Source organism: Eptatretus burgeri, chromosome 5, assembly GCF_056783735.1.
Source record: "Eptatretus burgeri isolate ZD-2024b chromosome 5, Ebu_testis_v1, whole genome shotgun sequence".
Lineage (NCBI taxonomy): Eukaryota > Metazoa > Chordata > Myxini > Myxiniformes > Myxinidae > Eptatretus > Eptatretus burgeri.
In genome coordinates, this window is record NC_140965.1 from 38,081,374 (window position 1) to 38,105,169 (window position 23,796).

At 45.9% G+C, this 23,796-nt stretch overlaps 2 protein-coding genes across 9 annotated transcripts in view; one reads left to right on the plus strand and one right to left on the minus strand.

Moving 5' to 3' along the window:
- Positions 1–23,796, plus strand: part of LOC147026255 (extracellular sulfatase Sulf-1-like) — a 397,411-nt gene that overhangs the window by 364,680 nt on the left and 8,935 nt on the right. The gene's annotated exons all lie outside the window — the stretch shown is intronic.
- Positions 16,636–23,796, minus strand: part of LOC147026258 (uncharacterized) — a 90,369-nt gene continuing 83,208 nt past the window's right edge. For all 3 annotated transcript variants that reach the window (XR_015058253.1, XM_085881499.1, XM_085881500.1), the window contains one exon: positions 16,636–17,637. Coding sequence is in view for 2 of the 3 variants with exons in the window: in XM_085881499.1 (XP_085737625.1) it covers positions 17,468–17,637 (170 nt within the window). In the remaining variant the exon portion in view is untranslated. The remainder of the gene's footprint in view (positions 17,638–23,796) is intronic.

Sequence of the window (23,796 nt, forward strand, 5' to 3'; positions counted from 1 at the left end):
GAAAATGATTTTCGTTGTGAAGTCCACCAATCTGAATGAAATTTGGCATACTTAAAGCATTTTAGACGCTGAGTCCAAATCCACTTGTTTCCACGTCGAGGATGTGACACAATTGGTCATTTTTGGCAATTAAAGATACACTGAACATTAAAGCACGATTTTGACACAGAAATGAAGAATCAAGGATTGACTGATATGTACATCAAAGAAAACTCTTGTGAGGTCTTACAATGATACAATATGTTTATACAGAGCCCTATTCACTGTTATTAAAGATCTTTATAATTAAAGGTCGTAAACCGAAACAGTTACATATTTTTACCGGCCGAAAACGCTGCAGGCCTTCGAGTTGACAAGGCAACTTTTTGCTTAAAAGGCAGCCACACTGGCTATGAAAGGTAGTTACATTGACTATTAAAGACAGTTACAGCGCCTATTAGACAGTTACATTGGCGATTACGGATTAAATCAAAGACAAAGAGACTGCGTGACTCAGCCTGATTAAAAGTGGAACCGCCACAAGAGGATTACTGTATTAGAACTCCAGTATTTCTTGCTCTGAAGCGGTTGCTGAACTAGGCTCTTGACTGCTGCTATTACAAAACTCAAGTCCACTATTACATGCTAACCAACCTGAATACTACTGTGTAGTAGATCACCACAGCAAAAGCAGTGGGACACCCGCATTCACAGTTCGTCGTCAGAATCATCGTCAGTTCCGCTTCCATCATGCATAGGTTCCATTTCTGCACGGGTCTGTTCATCGTTGGCGCAGTTTTGACACCCACAGCACTCTGTGCAGGACAGTCCTTTTGACCGGCAAGAACACTGGTTGGTCTCGCATTTCGTCTTCTTGCAATTACATTTCGTCGCCTCTAACAGTTCCGTCGGCGCTGGTGGTTTGCTCAGCCAGTGAACAGTCAGTGCTCCGTTCCGTTCCACCCATCCGTGAAATGTAGGAGAAGGGGCTTCTATAAACCTCTCAGTCACGCGGTGGTGGATGGCAGACTGATAGTTCGCTCTTTTGCAATGCAGCATCAGAGCGTCGCTTGTAGGTGGCAACTTCTGTTCTCCCAGCGACTGGCTGCAGAATAGCTTGTAGCGAGCCTCATTCACACTCTTCATGGTCGGCTGATTGTACATGGCACAGACGAATTGTTCCTGGTCGTGAATGATATTCTGATCTAGTGCGAATTCTCGACCAATGCTCCCGAAACAGGTGATGAGATGGGGACCCTTCATCATCAAGTCAAATGGGCTTGTTTTGCCCTTAACGTGGAATGCACTGGTGGTATCACTTCCTGTGAAATTGTGAAAACCTATCAACGCATCGCAGACAGAACTTTCCAGGGCATTACTCAGCTTCCTAATGTCAACGACAATAATGTCCTTGGGACTTCCTGTGACCAGATGGAAATTTCGTGCCCAAATCGACTTCGAGTGAGCCAATGCCAACACAAACACATCGGTGTCGAAACTCTCTATGCACACTGACTCTTCATTCTGTCCCGCGTGAGTGGCATGTAGCAGGAGCTTCATGTCAGCTTCCTCATGGTCACATTCAAGTTCAGGTACTGACGACACAGTCATGACACCATTCGACGCCTTGATTTTCTCACATTTGCCGGCATGACTGACGTACAACAGCATGTCACCCAGTTTTCATGGAGAGATGTTCCTCGTCCACGATTCGACGATGAACTCTATCAACGCCTCCTTGATGGCTCCGCTCAGCAGATAATTGGCCCACTGTTTTGGAAGGGCTTGATCACGTCCGTAGATGGTTCGTACCTGAAGATCGCCTGCCCTGCCCGCTCGTCTGGCATGCTCCAGGCACTTGATGCTGATACTTGGGTAAGTATCAAACACCACGTCCAGTCTCGAAGATTGGTTATGTCGTGCTTTGGCCACTACGATGTTCAGCACCATCTCTTCCAGTTTGCCAAAAGTGTTAGGCAGTGAACCAGCCTTTGTCGCCTGAATAATGGCCATTCCATCCACAATTGTTGCACCTTGGGTAGGCCGCGCGTCCACACGGCAATCGGGCCACAGTTTCAGTATATGGTTGTGGAGTTTGGCTTTGTCCGTCTTAGCAATCAAACCATCACTGGATGCCAGCGGGGAAGATGTGTTCGCCAGTGGGTATGCGAGCAGATCATGGAGTGTTACATTGCTTTTCTCTGCAATCAACAGCAGTCGTGTGAAAAGACGACGTTCATTCGCAATTTCAACCTTCAGCGTCTGCTGGTGGGGAGTCGCCGACTTGCCTCGCGCCTTCGAGAAAGTTGCCAATTTGGCCTTCGAAATCGGACTGAAGAATGGGACCTCACCCGAGAGAAGCTGATCACGCATGAATTGCACGACAGCATTCTCTCCCTTGACATACGCGTTCATCAAGTCCGCGGAAGTGGCTGGCGGTGCGATGACACCTGAACTAATATTGACAAGTTCAAGGTGAGCGCCGGAGAAAGGGTTAATCATTTGAAGTACTGTGTCCATCACTTGTACCACCGCTGCTTCGTTGTTCTTCGAGCTCGACACATCCAAATCCTTTCTCGTTCGGGGCTCGTTGTGGATACCCGCCATGGACTCACATTTCCTTGCGATTTCCGCACGTGCTGGTTGGGACAGGATCCACTTCTTCACAGCTGTGCTTTTCTGAGTGTAACCAATGATGCCTCCACTGGTCTTGCTGTCCCTATTTAAAGTCTGCTCTATGCTCTGATCGCACGCAACACTACTAAATCCATAACGAGTATGCCGTTTGGCAGTCCATTTGCCGTCCATGCACACTTGATAGGTGTCTGGGTGGGAGTGCTCTAGCCCGGCCATTTCCAGCCAGTAAACGGATAAGTACCTTGCATAGTTTAGGTGATCGTACGCAAAGTACCAAGGCATTGACGCTCTCGTGATCGCAAGGTGTTTCGGCCAGTTTGAAGTACGAGTTGCCCGTATAAGCTCTAGTGCTAGCTCCACCATTTCCAAGTAGGGCCATGTAATGTCCACACTTTGGTGTTTGTTCAGGTCATCCCTCACCATGAGTGCTCCCGAGTATAGAACATGTAAATTGAGGCCTGAGTCACCCTTCTGTGGACCCTGGCTGGCTTCATCCTCTGTAGTTGACTCTGTTTCTGTTGTAGAGCTGCTGTCTACAACAGCAGCCTGAGCAATGGAATCAATATCAATGTCCTTCATGTACACCACTTCGCTCTCAGACATTTTTGGTGGAAGATAGAAAATCATATCTGGGTACCGTTCCTGCAGTCTTTTCTTCAGTCTTGTTGCCTGGTAGTTGGCCTTATCCTGACCTTCGCCTACTCTGAGTAGGTCGGTGAACATCTCACACAACTTCTTCATATGTATAGATTGCTTTCCATCAATGAGTCTTACCTGGATTACATTGTCACAGAAAATGTCAAATGTTGAGTCACAATTCACTTTCTGAGTTTAGAGTTTACTTTCACTCTGTCTGTGGTATGTGTCATTCACATACTCGTAATAACATTTACGGTGATAAACTGCCAGCGCCACACAGTCTTTATCCTTTATAGTTGTCATTATTCACACATCACGTTCATCTCTCCTCTGCTCAGCAGTTTCCCTCAGCTTTCCTCCATCCTGTGTTTCTGCCAGGGACAACTGATCACGTTGAGATTTTCCTTTGACACGGATGAATTTGTCTTTTTTCTGGCATATGATACAAATTATTGGCAGTACACCAGCTGATTTACCAGCCACCCTTTCTGCAGAGGTTCTGAGGGATTTTCTTCGTATTTTGTGGTATGAGTGCCCCTCTTCTTCTGGTCTGCCCACCACCTCACTGGCTCTAGCAGAAACTGCAGTAGTGCTAGCTTCTGATTTCCTTTTCCTGGCTTCAGCGCGTTTTATCTGATCCTTGTTACAAAACGACGCATAGCAGAACCGGTGACAGCCGGCATCCACAGAAGGATCAGTCATTGGCAGCAGTTTCATTATTTGATCAGCCAGCAAACGGCATTTGTTGATAGTTTCACTATCTGCGGCGTCGCACAAAGCCTTCGCACACTCGCATACTTTACGCCAGCTCTTATCCGTGAATTGCATCACTTTCTCATCATCCTCCCCACCCAAGTGTATGAAACAACGCATATTTGGTTGTTGAAAGACAAAAAGTCACTCAAAATCACTCGACAACCCTGAGCGCCACCATCTTGATTTGTTGTTTCCTGGTCGTTTCCTCCGCGATTACAAGCACGCCACGCCCACTTCACGGCAGTAATTTCAAATGTTAATAACTGTCGGTGTGTCAACTTGTGCATCTGGAAACAAGTAGGAATTTCAATGGTGTGTTCTCATGAATGTACAGGGTGAATTTGGTTTAGATTGGTGATCTGCACAACGAAACTGAACGAACCGACCCACCTCCACATGACCTAATAGCCTATAACCTTCCCAGGGCCCATCCTGACATTTTTTGTTTCAGTGGTTACTAGTTAGATCCTATCTTTCACCTTTCAGGAGATTAGCACATGCAGACAAACAAACAAACAGACAAACAAAGACTTAAAATCGGATGTTAGATATATTGTATATGGCGTTGGCCCCATGTCAATCGGCTGAACTTGAAAAATTAACATTACGAAATCAGACGATGACGTCATAATTCAGAAACCGGAAGTCTGAAGTACAATTCTTTTACATCGGGACACTCCCCGGTACATGTTCTGTCCGCATGTGAAGTTTGGTGAGGATCAGTCCAGTACTTTTTGCATGCATAGGTCACAGAGAAACACACAAACCAACACGCTTTCAACTTTATATACTGTATATAGATATGCCATATTTTGATATTTACCAATTATTAACCAGGGTCTTTTTCTTATAATTGGGTAGTCAATCTAGTCTACCCTTATTATCAGTATTTAAAATGGCGATTTCAGTTAATACAATGGCGATTTCGATGAAACTTGGTTGGTAGGTTCATACCATGACCTACTTGTGTGCAAATGAGAACCGTTGCTATGGACACCACCGTTGCCTAGCAACGGGACTTTGAAATTTTAGAAAAATCAGAAAAAAAATTATTTTTTCGAAAATCAAAAATCGGGCCACAAGCGACTGCCGGCAGTACATTCAGCCATATTGTCAAAAATTTCCAGCCGAGTCCTATGAAAACTGTCGGAGAAGATAGACTTTGAATGAATCCTGGTCGTAAACAATAAAAAAACGAAGTTTGTTATATCTCAGAAACTATGAGTCAGATATACATGAAACTGGTATGGTAGGTTCATGGTATGCCTGAGTTATGTGTGAGAAAGAACCATTGCTATGGACCCCTCCGTTGCCTAGCAACGGCCGAAAAACCTCTAAATGTGGGGGTATTTTAACGAAAAAACAATCTGCAGCATTAACCCTTGAAGCTGGAATCATGAATTTTATTGTGCTTAATCCTCAGGTCATTCCCCATCGAAGGGGCCCATCGCATCAGGTTCTATTGGGTAGTTGACTACCCATGTCCACCTACCAGCTTGTTTTTCTCTGTCTGTCTGTCTGTCTGTATGTATGTCTGTTCGGTCCAGTGCTCCGTTAATACAATGGCGATTTCGTTGAAACTTCGTTGGTAGGTTCATACCATGACCTAGTTGTGTGCAAATGAGAACCGTTGCTATGGACCCATCCGTTGCCTAGCAACGGACCTTTGAAATTTTCAAAAAAAATCTCAAAATAATTTTTTTTCGCAAAATCAAAAATCCGGCCACGAGTGACTGTGGGCAGTACATTCAGCCATATTGTCAAAAATTTCCAGCCGGATCCTCTGAAAACTGCCGGAGAAGATAGACTTTGAATGAACCCTGGTCGAAAACAATAAAAAATGAAGTTCGTTATATCTCAGAGACTATGAGTCAGATATACATGAAACTGGTATGGTAGGTTCATGGTATGTCCGAGTTATGTGTAAGAAAAAACCGTTGCTATGGACGCTTTTGTTGGCTAGTAATGGCTGAAAAACGACTAAATTTGACTTGATCGACTACCCATGTCCGCCTACCGGCTTGTTGTTATTAAAAGTCGATGTCTGCGATCACAAAACAATCACCAAAGGTAAGCCTCCCCTGGTGTCCACAATCTGATGATGGCCATATTCTTTTCAGACCACCAAATGACCTTGACATTCAAAAATTTAGAGATATAGTATCTATTAAGAAAATGTGTACCCATGTAAAATATATCCATAAAATTATTTAAGTTATGATCAAAGAGGTGTTTTTGTTAATTAATTTGGCTACAATCCAAAAAGTAGGTCAAGGACACCAATCAAATATCAGGTGCAAAGTCAGTGCAGGCAGACTGTTATGATGCAATAACATATTTGAAGGCCAAGCGGTCTTTGAGATTCCACACTGGCAAAATTGAGTGATGACAAAAAAACTCGTTATTTGTTCAGACTGCCATTTGACCTTGATCTTCAACTCAGAGGGATATGATATAACCATTACTCCACCAAGTCTGGCATTGCATTGCTATCACTGATATGGGTTCAAATCCCACAACTGCTCTGAGCAAGGCTTCAGTCAAATGTCAGATCTTGTCAGATTAAGGGTAAATGTGCCTTCCTATAGGCTATCTATTTAGGGAAATTTAGTTCCGATCAAACAACTTTAGACGAGTTTTGGTGAAACATGTTAAAATGTCTCTAATTAGGTCATAACCTTAAAAATTAGGTCAGGTTAAAAAGTAAGGTCGACCCCATGTACTTTTCATTCTCATTATTGATGCAAAATTTCATTCCTAAAGTCTTAGCTGGATCCGAACTACAGCTCAGTCATTTGCAGAAAAAGGGAGAAAAACCCAAATGGTGGGTTAGTACTCCTTGAGGTCTAAGACTTTGACCTTTTACACAGAGAGATATTATGTAAATTAAAAGTAAATGTGCCTTGCTCTAGGACGCTAGGCTATCTGGAGGGCAACTTAGTTCTGATCAGACAAGCCTCAGTTGAGTTTTGGTACAAAATATTAAAAATGTCTATAATTGTGTCATGACCTGAAAAATTAGGTCAAGGTAAAAAAATGTCAACTCCACATACTTTCTATTCCCATTAGTGATGCAAAATTTCATTCCGAAAAACCCAGCCAGCTCAGAGATACAGCTCTGACATTGGCAGTGAAGGAGGGGGGGGAACCTAAATGGTGGTTTAGTACTCCAGGAGGACGAAAAACTGTGGGGTTCCATTAAAAATTGTTGGCACTAATTGTAGTAACGAACTACAACAGCAACAAGCCCCCCCCCCCCTATCCTAAAGGATGAGGCTTAATCATAATGTACATGTTTGAAGGCCTTTAAGTTGAGATATCATCCATTTACTTTGAGAATTTGCAATTTTAAATTATGTTGTGGGTTTATGGCCCTTCTTTAACCATGTGCAATGTGAAATGGAACAGACCACAATGTAATATACAGGTCGTTGCTAAAGGCCCAGTCACACCTTGACGTTTTAGCCAGCTTATGCCGATTTTTGAAAAATTTGTCTAAAACGCTGGCACACGTCGAATACGTTATGGGTAAATTTTGGAAACATTGAGAGCACGCTGAAAAACACTGCCATACGTCGTAGTACGCTGGCTTTCATCGTTGTACTTTGCGGTTGGCCTCAAATTTTAGCATGCTTGAAATTTTACGACTTATGCCAGCGTATGACTCACAAGTTCCGCTACGCTGGCCATAAGTTGTAGGCACGTTATGCGATCGTTGGCACACGTCGACACACATTACTTGTAAGTTAATCATAAGTTGAAACACGTCGAGGTAATGTTTAGCATACCCGAAACTTATTTCTAACCTATGAGTAACGTGTTGTAGGCACGTTATGCGATCGTTGACACACGTTCACACACGTTACTTGAAAATTACTAATAAGTCAAAACACGTCAAGGTAATGGTTAGCGTCAGTGTTCCAGACTTCTTGGTTTTTTTTGGTTTTTTTTGGTATGACGGTGATATTAACACTTCGATTTCTTGTGCGGTTATGATTTAAATCGTTGAGCGGCAGCCTATTAATTATATTATATTGTTGCGGTTTTCGCGCCCGCCGGCGTGCGGACGGCCACGTAACTCGAATCGCGGCACGTCGCCCACCGGACGGACAATCCAGTCGTGACCCTCTCGGACTAACGCCGGGAACCAGTCACGGGTGGACCTTTCGGTCTCACCGCGATCGAGCCAATCAGCCCCCACGTGGGATAGGGTTGCTCGCCAAATTCGAACTACCTAAGTACCCACGCGGAGGGTAGACCGGGCTATCGCACCTCGCCGCAGGTCGACTTCGGACACGGGCCACTTAAGCGACCCGTTCCGTACTATCAGAATAACCGAGCGGTGTTATCGTCGACCTCGACGGTTCGATTAATTATCGGGCGTATTCAGCCCACTACCAACCCTTTACGTGAAGCAAGATGGGGATTCAATGGAGGAAAAGACGAAGCGAAGCGGGAGAACAGTTCAACAATAAAGCACATTTATTCGCGACGAACGGAAAGCACACAAATACAATTCCACCAAATGCACACAAAAAAAAAGAAAACACAATTCCATTTACACAAAAAGCAAACATAAAAGTGAAAACACAGTGCAGAGCTAATACCGACTACCGAGCACACGGCAACACTTATACAATTCTACTTCACAGACGGCGCCGACAACACATACCCAAAACCAAGGAAAAGAAATACCCTCAAGAATGAGGTAGGCCTGAGGCCGAGACCGGGTCGGGCCTACCCGTCTGGTGATGAGACGCGGAGCGGCGATGGCCCCGCAACCCGCGGGCCTCGTGGACAGTGCCTGGCAGGGGGTGGGAACGGGGCCCCCTTGGTCGCACTATCTCAGCGCGGGGGGGAAACAGGAGGGGGTTGCTGATGCTCGGGGTATAGAGGATCTTTATTATATGCGACGAGCGTCTCCACCTCGGCCAGGTCGCGCTGTCGGCCTCCCTCGGGTGCAGCTTCCTGCACGACGCGAGCACCCCCTCGTCTGGTGTCGCCGCCTTTCCACAGCTCCGTCCCCTCCGTTCCGACTCCAACGCACACGACGAGCAGCTCCACCGCCCGCGAAGTCTTGACCCTCTGCTTCCGACTCTCCTGCTTCCGACTCTCCTACTCTCCGCCTCTGGACTCTCCGACTCTCCACCCTCCGACTCTTTCTGACTCTGACTGACGAACACCGTCCTTTTATCCCCCCCGTAACTTCGCCTTTGACCCCCTCCCTTTGACCTTTCACCTCGCTCCCCATTGGCCCGAGAAAAAGTGGGCGTGAAGGCTTTTTGATCCACAAATTTGCATATATCGATCGTTCTGGAGGCGGGGCCAAATCGCCCCTCGCTCACCGATTGGACGGCAAAAAGTGGGCGTGTGTCGTTTTTGATCCGTTTTTGAAGCAGAAAATCCGTGATTTTGTACACGCTGTTCAACGTGCGCCCTACACGAGTCCAGCATCGGTGCCCATGAGTGGCGCGAGATGACGGTGATGCGATGGTGGCGAGTTGTGACGGTAAAGGTCGTGGCGGTTGTGGTGAAGCGGCGTTGTGGTTGGTGGTTGTTGTTGTGGTTGTGATGGTAATCATGGCGGATGGTCCAAAATAAAGACAGTAAAAGAAAAACGGCTATCCTGAAGAGTCGCAGCTCGCATAAATGACATGTATTCCCACTAGATAACGGGTTTGGGCCTAACTACACATGCACTTACCGAGATACCTCACCTAAGGGACCTGAATGGTGGTTTGCGAATCTGGTAACCACAACACTACCCCCTTCCCTTTTTACAGACTCGTCCCGAGTCGTCAAATTTTCGCGTGCCATCATGTGTAGTTTTCCCCTAGTACATTTTACCTACGGATCCCTGAGTGCGACATTCATGGTATTCGTGTCCCCAAAATAAATAACCTGAGGGCTGCGTAACTATCTAAACAAACTCACTCACACGGACGACTTAAATAAAATTGCCGGCGCTAAGACATACATGCCGGGGGCGCACTCATATTTACAGTACATCTTACCTTAACTTACAAATTTTACACTAAACCATGGCCCAGGATCATTGAACTCTGCAAAGAAAAGCAGTTAGCAGGGAGCCAGGCTGCCCACATGCAGTCTCTGGCTCAAACAATGCAGGTGACAGGGAACGTGGCTGGCTGCTCACACGCAGTCCAAGGCCTTCCCTTTTGAACTGAACGCAGTGAACCACAACGGTGCATGAGCTGCACAAACGCAGTCCCCGTGCCAGCTCAAGTGGCACACGCAATGAGCACAACGAATGAATGGATGAATGGATGGACGCAAAACACGGTGCACGGGCTGCCACTGCAGGCCCGTGTTGTAGCTGCCAACAGGGCAGTTCTCGCAGCTTGCAAACTGTTGCCTTGATCCTGGCGCACATGGAAATGAACAGGGGGGGGCAAAGCAAAAATTGAACGGGGCTGGTGAACATGGGCAGTGGGCATGGCATGGCAAAGGCAGCAGGCAAACACAGCCCGCAGAAGAAGGCCGCTGCAGGCAAACACAGCCCGCAGAAGAAGGCCGCTGCAGGCAAACTCAGCCCGCAGAACCAGGCCGGCACAGGCCTCGAAGAAAAACAGCCAGCAGATGAACTGGCCGGCACAGGCCTTGCAGTAACACAGCCAGCAGATGAAGCTGGCCAGCTTTTGCCGTCAGTGGAAGTTGGTGGAGGGAGTGCGGTGGTGCTGGCCACTTGGAAGGCGGGCTCGGACCTACCTACCCGTCTCCCTCCCAACCTATCGCCTTTGCCTGTCACTGTACATACCCACTCCCTTAATTTGTCAAACCCCAATTTAGCCCCAACTTAATTTTTTTTTTTGTTTACTTCCCACACTATAAATCGTCCCCTAACCCCCTTTATCGTCTTTGTTCGGCTAACCTATCCTGTCACCTAGCCTACTCCCAACCCCTACGTTCCCTTCCCGGAGGGGAAGAAGGGAGAGCTAGCGTCCTGTGTCGAGGCCCAACGAAGCCTCAGAATGGCCTCCCCAGAGTTCGGCGATCTAACCCAAAGTGGGTCCAGCGGCCCACAACGAGAGCAAGGGGATGGATGGTGCGGAGGGGTACACTTCCTAATCTACCCTATCCATTTAACTGTTAAACTACCCCGGGGCTTTCAACAAGCGCCTCTCGCTTAAACTATTGGTTCTAACAACCCAGATTCCCGTCGCCTGTGTTGGTGTCCTTACAATTTCGGGCCTCGCCCCCCCAATTTTCTCTCCGTGCCCTCACACGGTCTCCTGGCTGGGACACGTGGCTCCCTTTGGCAGGCACGACCCTCTGCCGAATCTCCCGCTATGGCACCCCCGGGCACTACACTGCCTCCGAGCCGACCAGCTCCCTAACACCGGGGAGTGCCCCCCATGGCACCTCCCCTGAAACGCACACGTGGCAGGCCGGCCTCCCGGGCCCCTTTCCGAGGGTCACCCGTGCCCACAACACTGCCCACGCGGCCAATGGCGCTCCGGGCCCCCGCACCAAGCAGGCGCACCCGTGCCCACTACTCTATCCCGGCCCCCCATGGGCCCTTGGCCTACCATGGCCGACTAGCCTGGTGCCCGGGGTACCCACTCAGCGATACTCACCTTTCGCAGCCACGCTCCCAAGCCCGTCAACAGGGCTCCTGCACCCCTCCAAATGGGTTTCGAGCCGACATTCCCACCAACAGCAAAACGACCTCCATTTTTCAATTTGACTAACCCAGCTAACTCACTCTACACTGACCCCGGGGTCCCTTGGGCGGGAGTCACTCCTCCCCCCAATCACTCATCGCACCATGCATTCCCCATTCGCTCCACACACACACAGACCCGCTGGCCTCACTCACTCACCAAGCACATGCTTCCACTTCACTCACCAACTCTTCAACACACACACCACTGAACTCTGCCATCCTTCTAACTACCTCCCCTAACTAACTCGTGCTCCCACGTCGTCCCTTATACTACAGCACGTTCCATTTAACACTACGTAGCTAAACTACGTCCCCGCTACACATTCACAGTCTGTCTCTGTCTCAAATAAATCATTTTATTTCCCAACCTAAATCTGGCTGCAATCCCCCTAACTAATCCATTCCACGGACTCCATGAGGACTTACCCCTGCCCCATGAAGTCGGTCTAACTAAGCTAACCCTTCCCCCTAACTAGTTTCCATCCTGTGCCCAGGTAAGGGGGTCTTTCACCCCTTGCCCAGGAATCCTGTACACCCGAAAGTGAGGCTTGCTTTTTCCTTTTCCATGCGCAGCACCTGCGCGGCAACTCAGAGCTCGCGCACTTTGCACCTGGCCGTGACGTCATGCAGCTGCACGTGTACCTCGTCCCTCCTTGGACGGGACCATCCGGCAGAGATACCCCTCCTGCCGAATTCCAACCCCACGTGCAGCCATGGCGTCACCGTGCGCATAAAAAAAAAAAACACAAGCCACACGTCTCGAGGGGTTCCCCACGCGAACACATGTGCTTTGCCCGTTGGAGCTTAACACACACGATCGCGTGGAGAACCCGTCCGGTCCAAATCCATTTACCTGCCTAAACTTTGTCCGTCCGCGGGATCGGCAAATCCACCGCTGGCGTTTCCGGACCGGGACTTCACTCTCGCAAGCGAGCACGTGGTGGTCTCGTGCGTTGCACAGCACGAACCGCGTGCTCACTGCTGGGTGAACCCGGCATGGTCCCCGAAACAGCTACAGCCGCTACCCGGCTTTCTCTCCTCTGTCGCCGTCTCCGTCTCCATTCCACACACGCACACCTGCGTGTTACGACGCACACAGTCCACTCCATCACATTCACACGGGGAGACGCGGCTGCGTGCTCCCGCATGCCAACCGACATCTCCCTCTCATACCGCTCTCTCACACACACGGTCTCCCTTGCACACAGCGACCTTGCACACGGCCGTTCACTCACGCGTGCGGGGGCACTCACCCGCGGTGCCTCACTCGCACTCCGTGCCTCATCCACACACGGCGTGCTGGGAAGCACGTACCCTGGCACCATCGCCACCACACCACTCACACGTGGTGCCTCACTCATACTGGCCGTTTCACTCACACACACGGCCTCACTCACACACACGGCGACACTCACACACGGTGCCTCATCCACACACGGCGTGCTGGGAAGCACGCACTCCGGCACAATCGCCACCACACCACTCACACACGGGGTCGCTTTCACACACGGGGACGCACTCACACCTTGCACCACACACACAGGGACAACCACACTGGGGATTTGTGTCCCCACAAGGGTCTCCGGGGCCTCTACACCCCCCAAGCTCTCCGTGCACCCGTCCACAGCACTCGTCCCCTCAACCTCGCAAAACACGACCGAACTCACCTGGTCGTGACTCACCTCAAGGGGGCAGACTCCCTCCCCTCGTTCCTGGAGGAGGCCATCCAGCTGCTCGCACCGGGTCCCTGCACGGTCCGCGAGCTCACCCCCATTATCCTCCACTACCTCCGTGTGTGTGTGCGCGTCACTTACCCCGTCTTCATCGTGTTTATTGGTCTCTGCTTCTTTCTGGCGTCTTTCCCTTATCTTTATGTAGGTCAACCTTGCTTTCTCTTTAAGTCGCTCCCGTCCTTCCCTGTTTTTCACTCCTTGCTCTTTCACGATCTCCGCGTACCTCATCCTTGCTCTCCGTATTAATTGTTCTTTTCTCTCCCTCGCAATTACTTTCACCTCGTCTCTTGTCTCCCGAATTATTTTCTTACCCGCCTCCACCGCGGGCCTGTCAGCCGTTGCACCCCCTTCCAGCTCGTTTGCTCCCACACGTGGAGTCGCCATTCCGAGTTCCCTGCTAACGGCCTTCATGCCCGCCTGCAGGCATCGGCCCATGTTCTGCGTCTCACCCCGCAGCTTTTTCGTTTCTTCCCTCATTTGCTGTGTACTCGCATCAATCTTTTCGTTCATGCTTTTTATTTCTGCATTCATTTGTGCCAGCATGGTGAATAGCTGGGCCATGTCGGATGCACTCAAGTGAGCCGTTTCGGCAGGGGTTGGGGAAGGGTCTTGGTGGAGAGGGGGGGAGGTGTCATACACCGCGGCCGCTGCCGCACCCACCTCGGGCCCTGGGTTCAGTTGGGCGAGTCCGTGTTCCTGCACAATCAACATTTCCTGCTCGGGGATTCCATCCTGGACCATGGATTCTACATTACTACACATATACATTTCTAATACCCCCGGCTCCCGCTCGCCTTGAGACGCCATCTTGCTTCTCGTGAAGGGTTAATTTAACTCGCTCGTAATTTGGAGGGAATCGGGGGTCGCTTCTCTCACCCCTGGACCGATTCCCGTGAATTTCGCTGGAGACAGGAGAGCCTGTTGTCCCGCTCTCCAATACCAGTGCCGCGAGGAGGGCGATGAATTTGTATCGCACGACCTGACACCAGTGTTGCGGTTTTCGCGCCCGCCGGCGTGCGACGGCCACGTAACTCGAATCGCGGCACGTCGCCCACCGGACGGACAATCCAGTCGTGACCCTCTCGGACTAACGCCGGGAACCAGTCACGGGTGGACCTTTCGGTCTCACCGCGATCGAGCCAATCAGCCCCCCCGTGGGATAGGGTTGCTCGCCAAATTCGAACTACCTAAGTACCCACGCGGAGGGTAGACCGGGCGATCGCACCTCGCCGCAGGTCGACTTCGGACACGGGCCACTTAAGCGACCCGTTCCGTACTATCAGAATAACCGAGCGGTGTTATCGTCGACCTCGACGGTTCGATTAATTATCGGGCGTATTCAGCCCACTACCAACCCTTTACGTGAAGCAAGATGGGGATTCAATGGAGGAAAGAGCGAAGCGGGAGAACAGTTCAACAATAAAGCACATTTATTCGCGACGAACGGAAAGCACACAAATACAATTCCACCAAATGCACACACAAAAAAAGAAAACACAATTCCATTTACACAAAAAGCAAACATAAAAGTGAAAACACAGTGCAGAGCTAATACCGACTACCGAGCACACGGCAACACTTATACAATTCTACTTCACAGACGGCGCCGACAACACATACCCAAAACCAAGGAAAAGAAATACCCTCAAGAATGAGGTAGGCCTGAGGCCGAGACCGGGTCGGGCCTACCCGTCTGGTGATGAGACGCGGAGCGCTTGATGGCCCGCAACCCGCGGGCCTCGTGGACAGTGCCTGGCAGGGGGTGGGAACGGGGCCCCCCTTGGTCGCACTATCTCAGCGCGGGGGAAACAGGAGGGGGTTGCTGATGCTCGGGGTATAGAGGATCTTTATTATATGCGACGAGCGTCTCCACCTCGGCCAGGTCGCGCTGTCGGCCTCCCTCGGTGCAGCTTCCTGCACGGCGAGCACCCCTCGTCTGGTGTCGCCGCCTTTCCACAGCTCCGTCCCCTCCGTTCCGACTCCAACGCACACGACGAGCAGCTCCACCGCCCGCGAAGTCTTGACCCTCTGCTTCCGACTCTCCTGCTTCCGACTCTCCTACTCTCCGCCTCTGGACTCTCCGACTCTCCACCCTCCGACTCTTTTCTGACTCTGACTGACGAACACCGTCCTTTTATCCCCCCGTAACTTCGCCTTTGACCCCCTCCCTTTGACCTTTCACCTCGCTCCCCATTGGCCCGAGAAAAAGTGGGCGTGAAGGCTTTTTGATCCACAAATTTGCATATATCGATCGTTCTGGAGGCGGGGCCAAATCGCCCCTCGCTCACCGATTGGACGGCAAAAAGTGGGCGTGTGTCGTTTTTGATCCGTTTTTGAAGCAGAAAATCCGTGATTTTGTACACGCTGTTCAACGTGCGCCCTACACGAGTCCAGCATCGGTGCCCATGAGTGGCGCGAGATGACGGTGATGCGATGGTGGCGAGTTGTGACGGTAAAGGTCGTGGCGGTTGTGGTGAAGCGGCGTTGTGGTTGGTGGTTGTTGTTGTGGTTGTGATGGTAATCATGGCGGATGGTCCAAAATAAAGACAGTAAAAGAAAAACGGCTATCCTGAAGAGTCGCAGCTCGCATAAATGACATGTATTCCCACTAGATAACGGGTTTGGGCCTAACTACACATGCACTTACCGAGATACCTCACCTAAGGGACCTGAATGGTGGTTTGCGAATCTGGTAACCACAACAATATTATAACCGCACGAGAAATCGAAGTGTCAACATCACCGTCATACCAAAGAAAAAAAAAAAACCCAGGGAGTCTGGAACACTGACGCTAACCATTACCTTGACGTGTTTCGACTTATTAGTAACTTACAAGCAACTTTTGTCGATGTGTGCCAACGATCGCATATCGTGCGTACAACTTATTCCCATCGCATGCGGAACGTGTGAGGAATACGGCAAGTACGTCATAAAATTTTTAACACATTTAAAATTTCAAGACGTACTCCACTTACTACAACGTATGATAGCATACTTTAGCGTTCTATTCACTATACCAAACTTACCCATACCGTATTCGACGTGCGCCAGCGTTTTAGACGCATTTTTCAGAGGTCGGCATACGCTGGCAAGATCGCCAAGGTGTGACTGCGATGTTGACACTTCCTTTTCTCCGGCGGTTATGATTTGAATCATTGTGCAGCAGCCTTTTAATAGGCTAGGCCACGTGATCGTCGGCGCTATGCATAAGTTAGACTGTCGTTGGGCATAGGTTGTGAACGCCGACAACAGGCTAAGCATTCGTTGGTATAAGTTATCTATAAGACAACGAAACGTTCTGTGTCCGTTACTTCTATGTTATGCATACGACCAACCCGTTATGAATACATCCGAATCTTAAAAAAAAAAACATCAAAAGTTCAGCGTAAACCAGCGTTTTACATACATTTTGATACGTTGCCATTGCTGGCTAAAACGTCAAGGTGTGACTGGGCCTTAACATTCAGCAGATATTAGGATGAACTCAAGGAAAAATAACATGGAAGAGAATCAGCTACAAATGCATCTTTCTTCAATCCAGTCTTCTGCAGAGTGGCTGATTTCTGTCTTTCATGCCTCAAAATTGGTGGATTATTGCGTTGAATAACTTGTCCTATACCGATCCCATGATGTTAACAGCTTTAGCCATTTAGCGCTGGCTTAATATCATAAATTTCTCCTATTCTACCTCAGGTGTTCAAAATGTTTTCAGGCAAACATATATATGCATATTCTATTACTAAAAGGAGCAGTATCTGTCAGTCCATCTGTCCATCTATCCAGCCATCCATCACACTTTATTCTGAAAAGTTCCTGGTGTCATGGAATGATAAGAATGGTACCATTGGAAATCTAATAATCGATTTACTTGGTATGAAGATTTGTGTCAGTTTAATCACAAATATGCCTGTTTTAAAAGCCCATCTTCTGGGAATGCCTGGTGTTGGCTTGATGGTTAGGGTGGTGGGCTTGGGATCCTTGGGTCCTGAGTTCAAATCCCATTTGGTTGTTGAATTAATACCAGGTGGGGTTGACTCAGCCTGTCATCCTTCTGCGGTCAGCAAAATGAGTGCCAGCTTGCTGGTATCCTGTGTTGGAGTGGTGACTTGTCCAGGCTTGTGCCCAATAGCTGAGGAGACTGCTTCTAGGGCAGCACCAACGCTCTGCACAGAGTATGGTCCCAGTGGATGAGATGGATGGATCTTCTGGGATAGAAGAAGAAGCAGGATTTGTAGACAAATAGAGTGGTTCCAGTGCAAACATTTTTGTTATTTTACAACAGCACGAACATGGTTCCTGGTGTTGTAAAAATAAAAAAAATTAAAAAGCATGACGGACGTGGAAGGAGCACACAATTATATGCAGCAATACTTCTGGAAGCAATAAAAATATATAAAATAGTACATGGAAGTGAGTGTGTGAGATTTCTCCTTGAAGATGAAGGAACACAAACAAATAGAATGGCACTTGGCAGAGCGCATACCTCTGCCAGGCTGAACAGTTTACGTTTTGTATCCCACTGATACGCTGGATCCAGATTTGGACCTGAACCAAAATCGAATCGGGTTGTTCTTGCCATGCATCCAACTCATCCAACTAGTTTTCTCATAACTTGTTCACAACTTTTTGAGATATCGTGCAATATGTAGTTTTTGGCCCAATCTCTTAATGGTGAAGAATCACTTTTTAAAAAAATTAATTCTCATATGTGGATCTGGATACGGATCTTTATCAAAATCAAATGAAGTCTTCTTTGTCACACACCCAACCTGCCCACCAAATTTCATTCAAATCCGTCCACAACTTTTTGAGATATCCTGCACACAAACAAACAAACAAGGAAAAGATGTCATGCAGAGCACGATACTTGCCAAATCCAGAAAAAACAATTTGACCTCAAAAATCATTGGTGGTTGAATTCATTGACCTGATATGCAAATCCCCTTCAAATTTCAAGTCAATTGAATGAAAATTGAGGATTTTAGAAATACCATCTTCGTTGTTGACCTTTTGGTCGATGTTGACCTCGAAAATCATTGGCTGTTTGAAATCAGTGACCTGAAATATAAATCCTCTTCAAATTTCAAGTCAATCAGATGAAAATTTAGGATTTTAGAAATCTGGCAAATGTTTACCTCAAAAGTAATTGGCTGGTTGAATTTAGCAAGTCGATATGAAAATGTTGTTCAAAATTCTAGTGAATCAGATGAAAATTGAACATGGGGCAGGGAACAGAGGTTATACAAGCTGGACATTACAGGGACTTTCAGGAAGGAAAGCAGGGAGGGAATTTGAAGGAGGTGGGTTTGGGGTGGATTAAAGGAGGTAGAAAAGATTGAGGTTTTGGATGGGGGAAGATAAGAGGTGGTGGTGAATGGCTGTTTTGAAGTCCTGGAGGGAAGAATGGGATTGAAGAGTGTGGGAGTTTATTCCAAAGGTGGGGAAAAAAGAGGAATAAAAGAGTGAAGGTGAGCAGTGATTCGTGAAAGTGACGGCTAAGCACAGCTAGTATATAACTGCAAAAAATCCTTTCATTTCAGGTTCTACTTTGAGTATTTTGAACACCCCATGTGCTGTTTTCCAATGCATCATGCTGCGCACCCCACACCCCTTCTTCCTTTGTTGTTTTCTTTATTCTTTACCGTCTTTTTTTTTTACAATTTCCTGTCTCTCCTTTCTCCAAAATATGCAATATGTTAAAGCCCCTAACAGTACTTGTATCCAGGTTAGAAAATGTGTTTTGGCCTTTATTCGACATCATTGGGGTATTTTTCTGTACAAGATCGAGGCTCATGGAAGAGCGAGGCGACAGAGGGTAAAAGGGCAATGGCTGACAGTGAAGTAGTGGGGCCATTTACAGTAACAACTAGAGGGGGAGCACTCGGTACAGTGCAAAACCTCCGCCGCCAATACTACTAGGTCACTCAAGTGAACCTGATATCCTATTCATTCAATTTGACGTCAACAGTGCTCACAGAGTTATAGTTTGCAACTTTCCCTTTTACTTTTAACTTTTACATACTCAATTAATTCGTCATAACTAGATTCCTTGAGACAGAAATTGATTTTATGTGGGTATATCCACATGAAGGTCCAAAATCAGCCGCAATTATAATTTTGGCATGTTTTTTGTTGGAAATCACTTATAACATGTAGAAATGCAAAAAAAAATCGAAATTTTGTTCAAAAAAAGTTGCAAAAATTTTTTTTTCTCTAACAATTTTTTTTGGGGGGAGGGGGGTGGAAATCACTTAAAACATGTAGAAATGCAAAAAAAAAAAATTCAAATATTTTTTCAAAATGGCCACCATAGCAGCCATATTGGATTTTGGACCAAGTCCAAAATCTAATGGCATGATCCTTGGACCATACCTAATCCCCCCACCAAGTTTCGTCGAAATCCGTATAGTTTTTCCATAATAATGTTCACAAACAAACAAACAAACAAACAGAAAGGGGTGAAAACAGTAACCTCCGATCTTCGATGGTGGAGGTTAACTAGAGGGGGAGCACTCGGTAGAGTGTAAAACCTCCGCCGCCAATACTGCTCGGTCACTCAAGTGAACCTGATATCCTATGCATTCAATTTAACATCAACAGTGCTCACAGGGTTCTAGTTTGCAACTTTCCCTTTTACTTTTAACTTTTACATACTCAATTCATTCATCATAACTTGATTCCTTGAGACAGAAATTGATTTTACCTGGGGAATATCCACCTGAAGTTCCAAAATCAGCCGCAATTATAATTTTGGCATGTTTTTTTTTTTTGTTGGAAATCACTTATAACATGTAGAAATGCAAAAAAAATCGAAATTTTGTTGAAAAAAATTTTCAATTTTTTTTTTCTCTAACAATTTCTTTTTTTTGGGGGGGGGGGGTTGGAAGTCACTTACAACATGTAGAAATGCAAAAAACGAAATCGAAATTTTGTTGGAAAAAAAGTTGCAAAATTTTGTTTTCTCTATTTTTTGGGGGGCGGGGGGTTGGAAATCATTTAAAACATGAAAAAAAAATTCAAATCTTTTTTTTTAATTGGCCGCTGGAGCGGCCATATTGGATTTAGGACCAAGTCCAAAATCTAATGGCATGATCCTTGGACCAGACCTTACCCCACCCCCCCACCAAGTTTCGTCGAAATACGTCGAGAACTTTTTCCGTAATACTGTTCACAAACAAACAAACAAACAAAATGGGGTGAAAACAGTAACCTCCATCCATCTTCAGTGGCAGAGGTTAACTTGAGGGGGAGCACTCGGCAGAGTGCAAAACCTCCGCCGCCAATACTGCTGGGTCACTCAAGTGAACCTTATCTCTTATTCATTAAATATGATGTCAAGTGCTGACAGAGTTATAGGTCTTTTCTCCAACATTTTTTTTTGGGGGGGGGGGGTTGGAAATCACTTGAAACATGTAGAAATGCAAAAAAAAGAAATCGAAATTTTGTTGAAAAAAAGTTGCAAAAAATTATTTTTTCTCTAACAATTTTTTTTGCTGGGGGTTGGAAATCACTTAAAACATGTAGAAATGCAAAAAAAAAAAAAATTCTCTAAAATTTTTGGCGGGGTTGGAAATCACTTAAAACATGTAGAAATGCTAAAAAGAGACTTTATAAATTTTTTGGGGGGAGCGGTTGGAAATCACTTAAAACATGTAGAAATGCAAAAAAAAAATATTTTCTCCAACAATTTTTTTTTGGGGGGGGTAACAATTTTTTTGGAGGGGGGTTGGAAATCACTGAAAACATGTAGAAATGCAAAAAAAAATCATTTTTTGGGGGGGTAACAATTTGGGAGGGGGTTGGAAATCACTTAATACATGAAGAAATGCAAAAAAAAAATTTCCTCTAACAATTTTGGGGGGGGGCAAGTCCAAAATGTAATGGCATGATCCGTGGACCATACGAAACCCCCCCACCAAGTTTCGTCGAAATCCGTCGAGGAGTTTTTTCCGAAATACTGTTCATAAACAAACAAACAAACAAACAGAAAGGGGTGAAAACAGTAACCTCCATCCATCTTCGAAGATGGCGGAGGTTTAAAATCGAAATTTTGTTGAAAAAAAAAAGTTGCAAAATTTTTTTTTCTGTAACAATTTTTGGGGGGGTTGGAAATCACTTAAAACATGTGGAAATGCAAAAAAAAATTCTGTATTTTGGGGGGGTCACAATTTTTTGGGGGGGTTGGAAATCACTTAAAATATGTAGAAATGCAAAAAAAAAATTCTCTTATTTTTTTTGGGGGGGTGGTAAAAAAAAAATTGGAGGGGGGTTGGAAATCACTTAAAAGATGTAGAAATGCAAAAAAAAAAATTCTCTTTTTTGGGGGGGGGGGCCAAGTCCAAAATTTAATGGCATGATCCTTGGACCATACCTAACCCCCCCCCCACCAAGTTTCGTCGAAATCCGTCGAGGAGTTTTTTCGTAATACTGTTCACAAACAAACAAACAAACAAACAAACAAACAAACAGGAAGGGGTGAAAACAGTAACCTCCATCCATCTTCGAAGATGGCGGAGGTTAACAAACAAACAAACAAACAAACAGAAAGGGGTGAAAACAGTAACCTCCATCCATCTTCGAAGATGGCAGAAGTTAAAAATCGGAATTTTGTTGAAAAAAAAGTTGCAAACATTTTTTTTCTCCAATAATTTTTTTTGGGGGGGTTGGAAATCACTTAAAACATGTAGAAATGCAAAAAAAAAATTTCCTTTTTTGGGGGGGTTAATTTTTTTGGGGGGGTTGGAAATCACTGAAAACGTAAAAATGCAAAAAAAAAATTCTCAAGCAATTTTTTTGGGGGGGGTTGGAAATCACTTAAAATATGTAGAAATGCAAAAAAAAATTTCTCTAACAATTTTTTTGGGGGGGTTGGAAATCACTTAAAACGTAGAAATGCAAAAAAAATTCTCTATTTTTTGTGGGGGGTAAAAAAAAATTGGGGGAGGGGGTTGGAAATCACTTAAAACATGTAGAAATGCAAAAAAAACATTTTTTTCTCTAACAAATTTTTTTGGGGTTTGCGGTTGGAAATCACAAAACGAAGAAATGCAAAAAAAAAAAAATTCTCAAACAATTTTTTTGGAGGGGGGTTGGAAACCACTGAAAACATGTAGAAATGCGAAAAAAAATTCTCATTTTTTTTGGGGGGGGGGTTGGAAATCACTTAAAACATGTAGAAATGCAAAAAAAAAGATTTTCCTCTAACAATTTTTTTCGGGGGGGGGGGAGTCAAAAATTTAATGGCATGATCCTTGGACCATACCTAACCCCCCACCAAGTTTCGTCGAAATCTGTCGAGGAGTTTTTCCGTAATACTGTTGACAAACAAACAAACAAACAGAAAGGGGTGAAAACAGTAACCTCCATCCATCTTCAAAGATGGCGGAGGTTAACAAACAAACAAACAAACAGAAAGGGGTGAAAACAGGAACCTCCATCCATCTTCGAAGATGGCGGAGGTTAAGAATCGAAATTTTGTTGAAAAAAAAGTTGCAAATTTTTTTTTTCTCAAACAATTTTTTTTAGAGGGGGGTTGGAAATCACTTAAAACATGTAAAAATGCAAAAAAATATATTTTCTCAAACAATTTTTGGGGGGGTTGGAAATCACTTAAAATATGTAGAAATGCAAAAAAAAAAATTTCTCTTTCAATTTTTTTTGGGGGGGTAACAATTTTTGGGGTGGGCGGTTGGAAATCACTTAAAACATGAAGAAATGCAAAAAAAAATTCTCTCACAATTTCTGGGGGGGGGTAACATTTTTTGGGGGGGTAGGAAATCACTTAAAACATGTAGAAATGCAAAAAAAAAATTTCTCTAACAATTTTTTTTTTGGGGGGTAACAATTTTTTTTGGGGGGGGGGTTGGAAATCACTAAAAACATGAAGAAATACAAAAAAATTCTCTTTTTTTAGGGGGGGGTAAAAAAAGTTTTGGGGGGGTTGGAAATCACTTAACATGTAGAAATGCAAAAAAAATTCTCTTTTTTGGGGGGGGGGGGTCCAAGTCCAAAATTTAATGGCATGATCCTTGGGCCATACCTAACCCCCCACCAAGTTTCGTCGAAATCCGTCGAGTTTTTTCGTAATACTGTTCACAAACAAACAAACAAACAAACAGGAAGGGGTGAAAACAGTAACCTCCATCCATCTTCGAAGATGGCGGAGGTTAACAAACAAACAAACAGAAAGGGTTGAAAACAGTAACCTCCATCCATCTTCGAAGATGGCAGAAGTTAAAAATCGGAATTTTGTTGAAAAAAAAGTTGCAAAAATTTTTTTTTCTCCAATAATTTTTTTGGGGGGGTTGGAAATCACTTAAAACATGTAGAAATGCAAAAAAAAAAAAAATCTTTTTTGGGGGGGT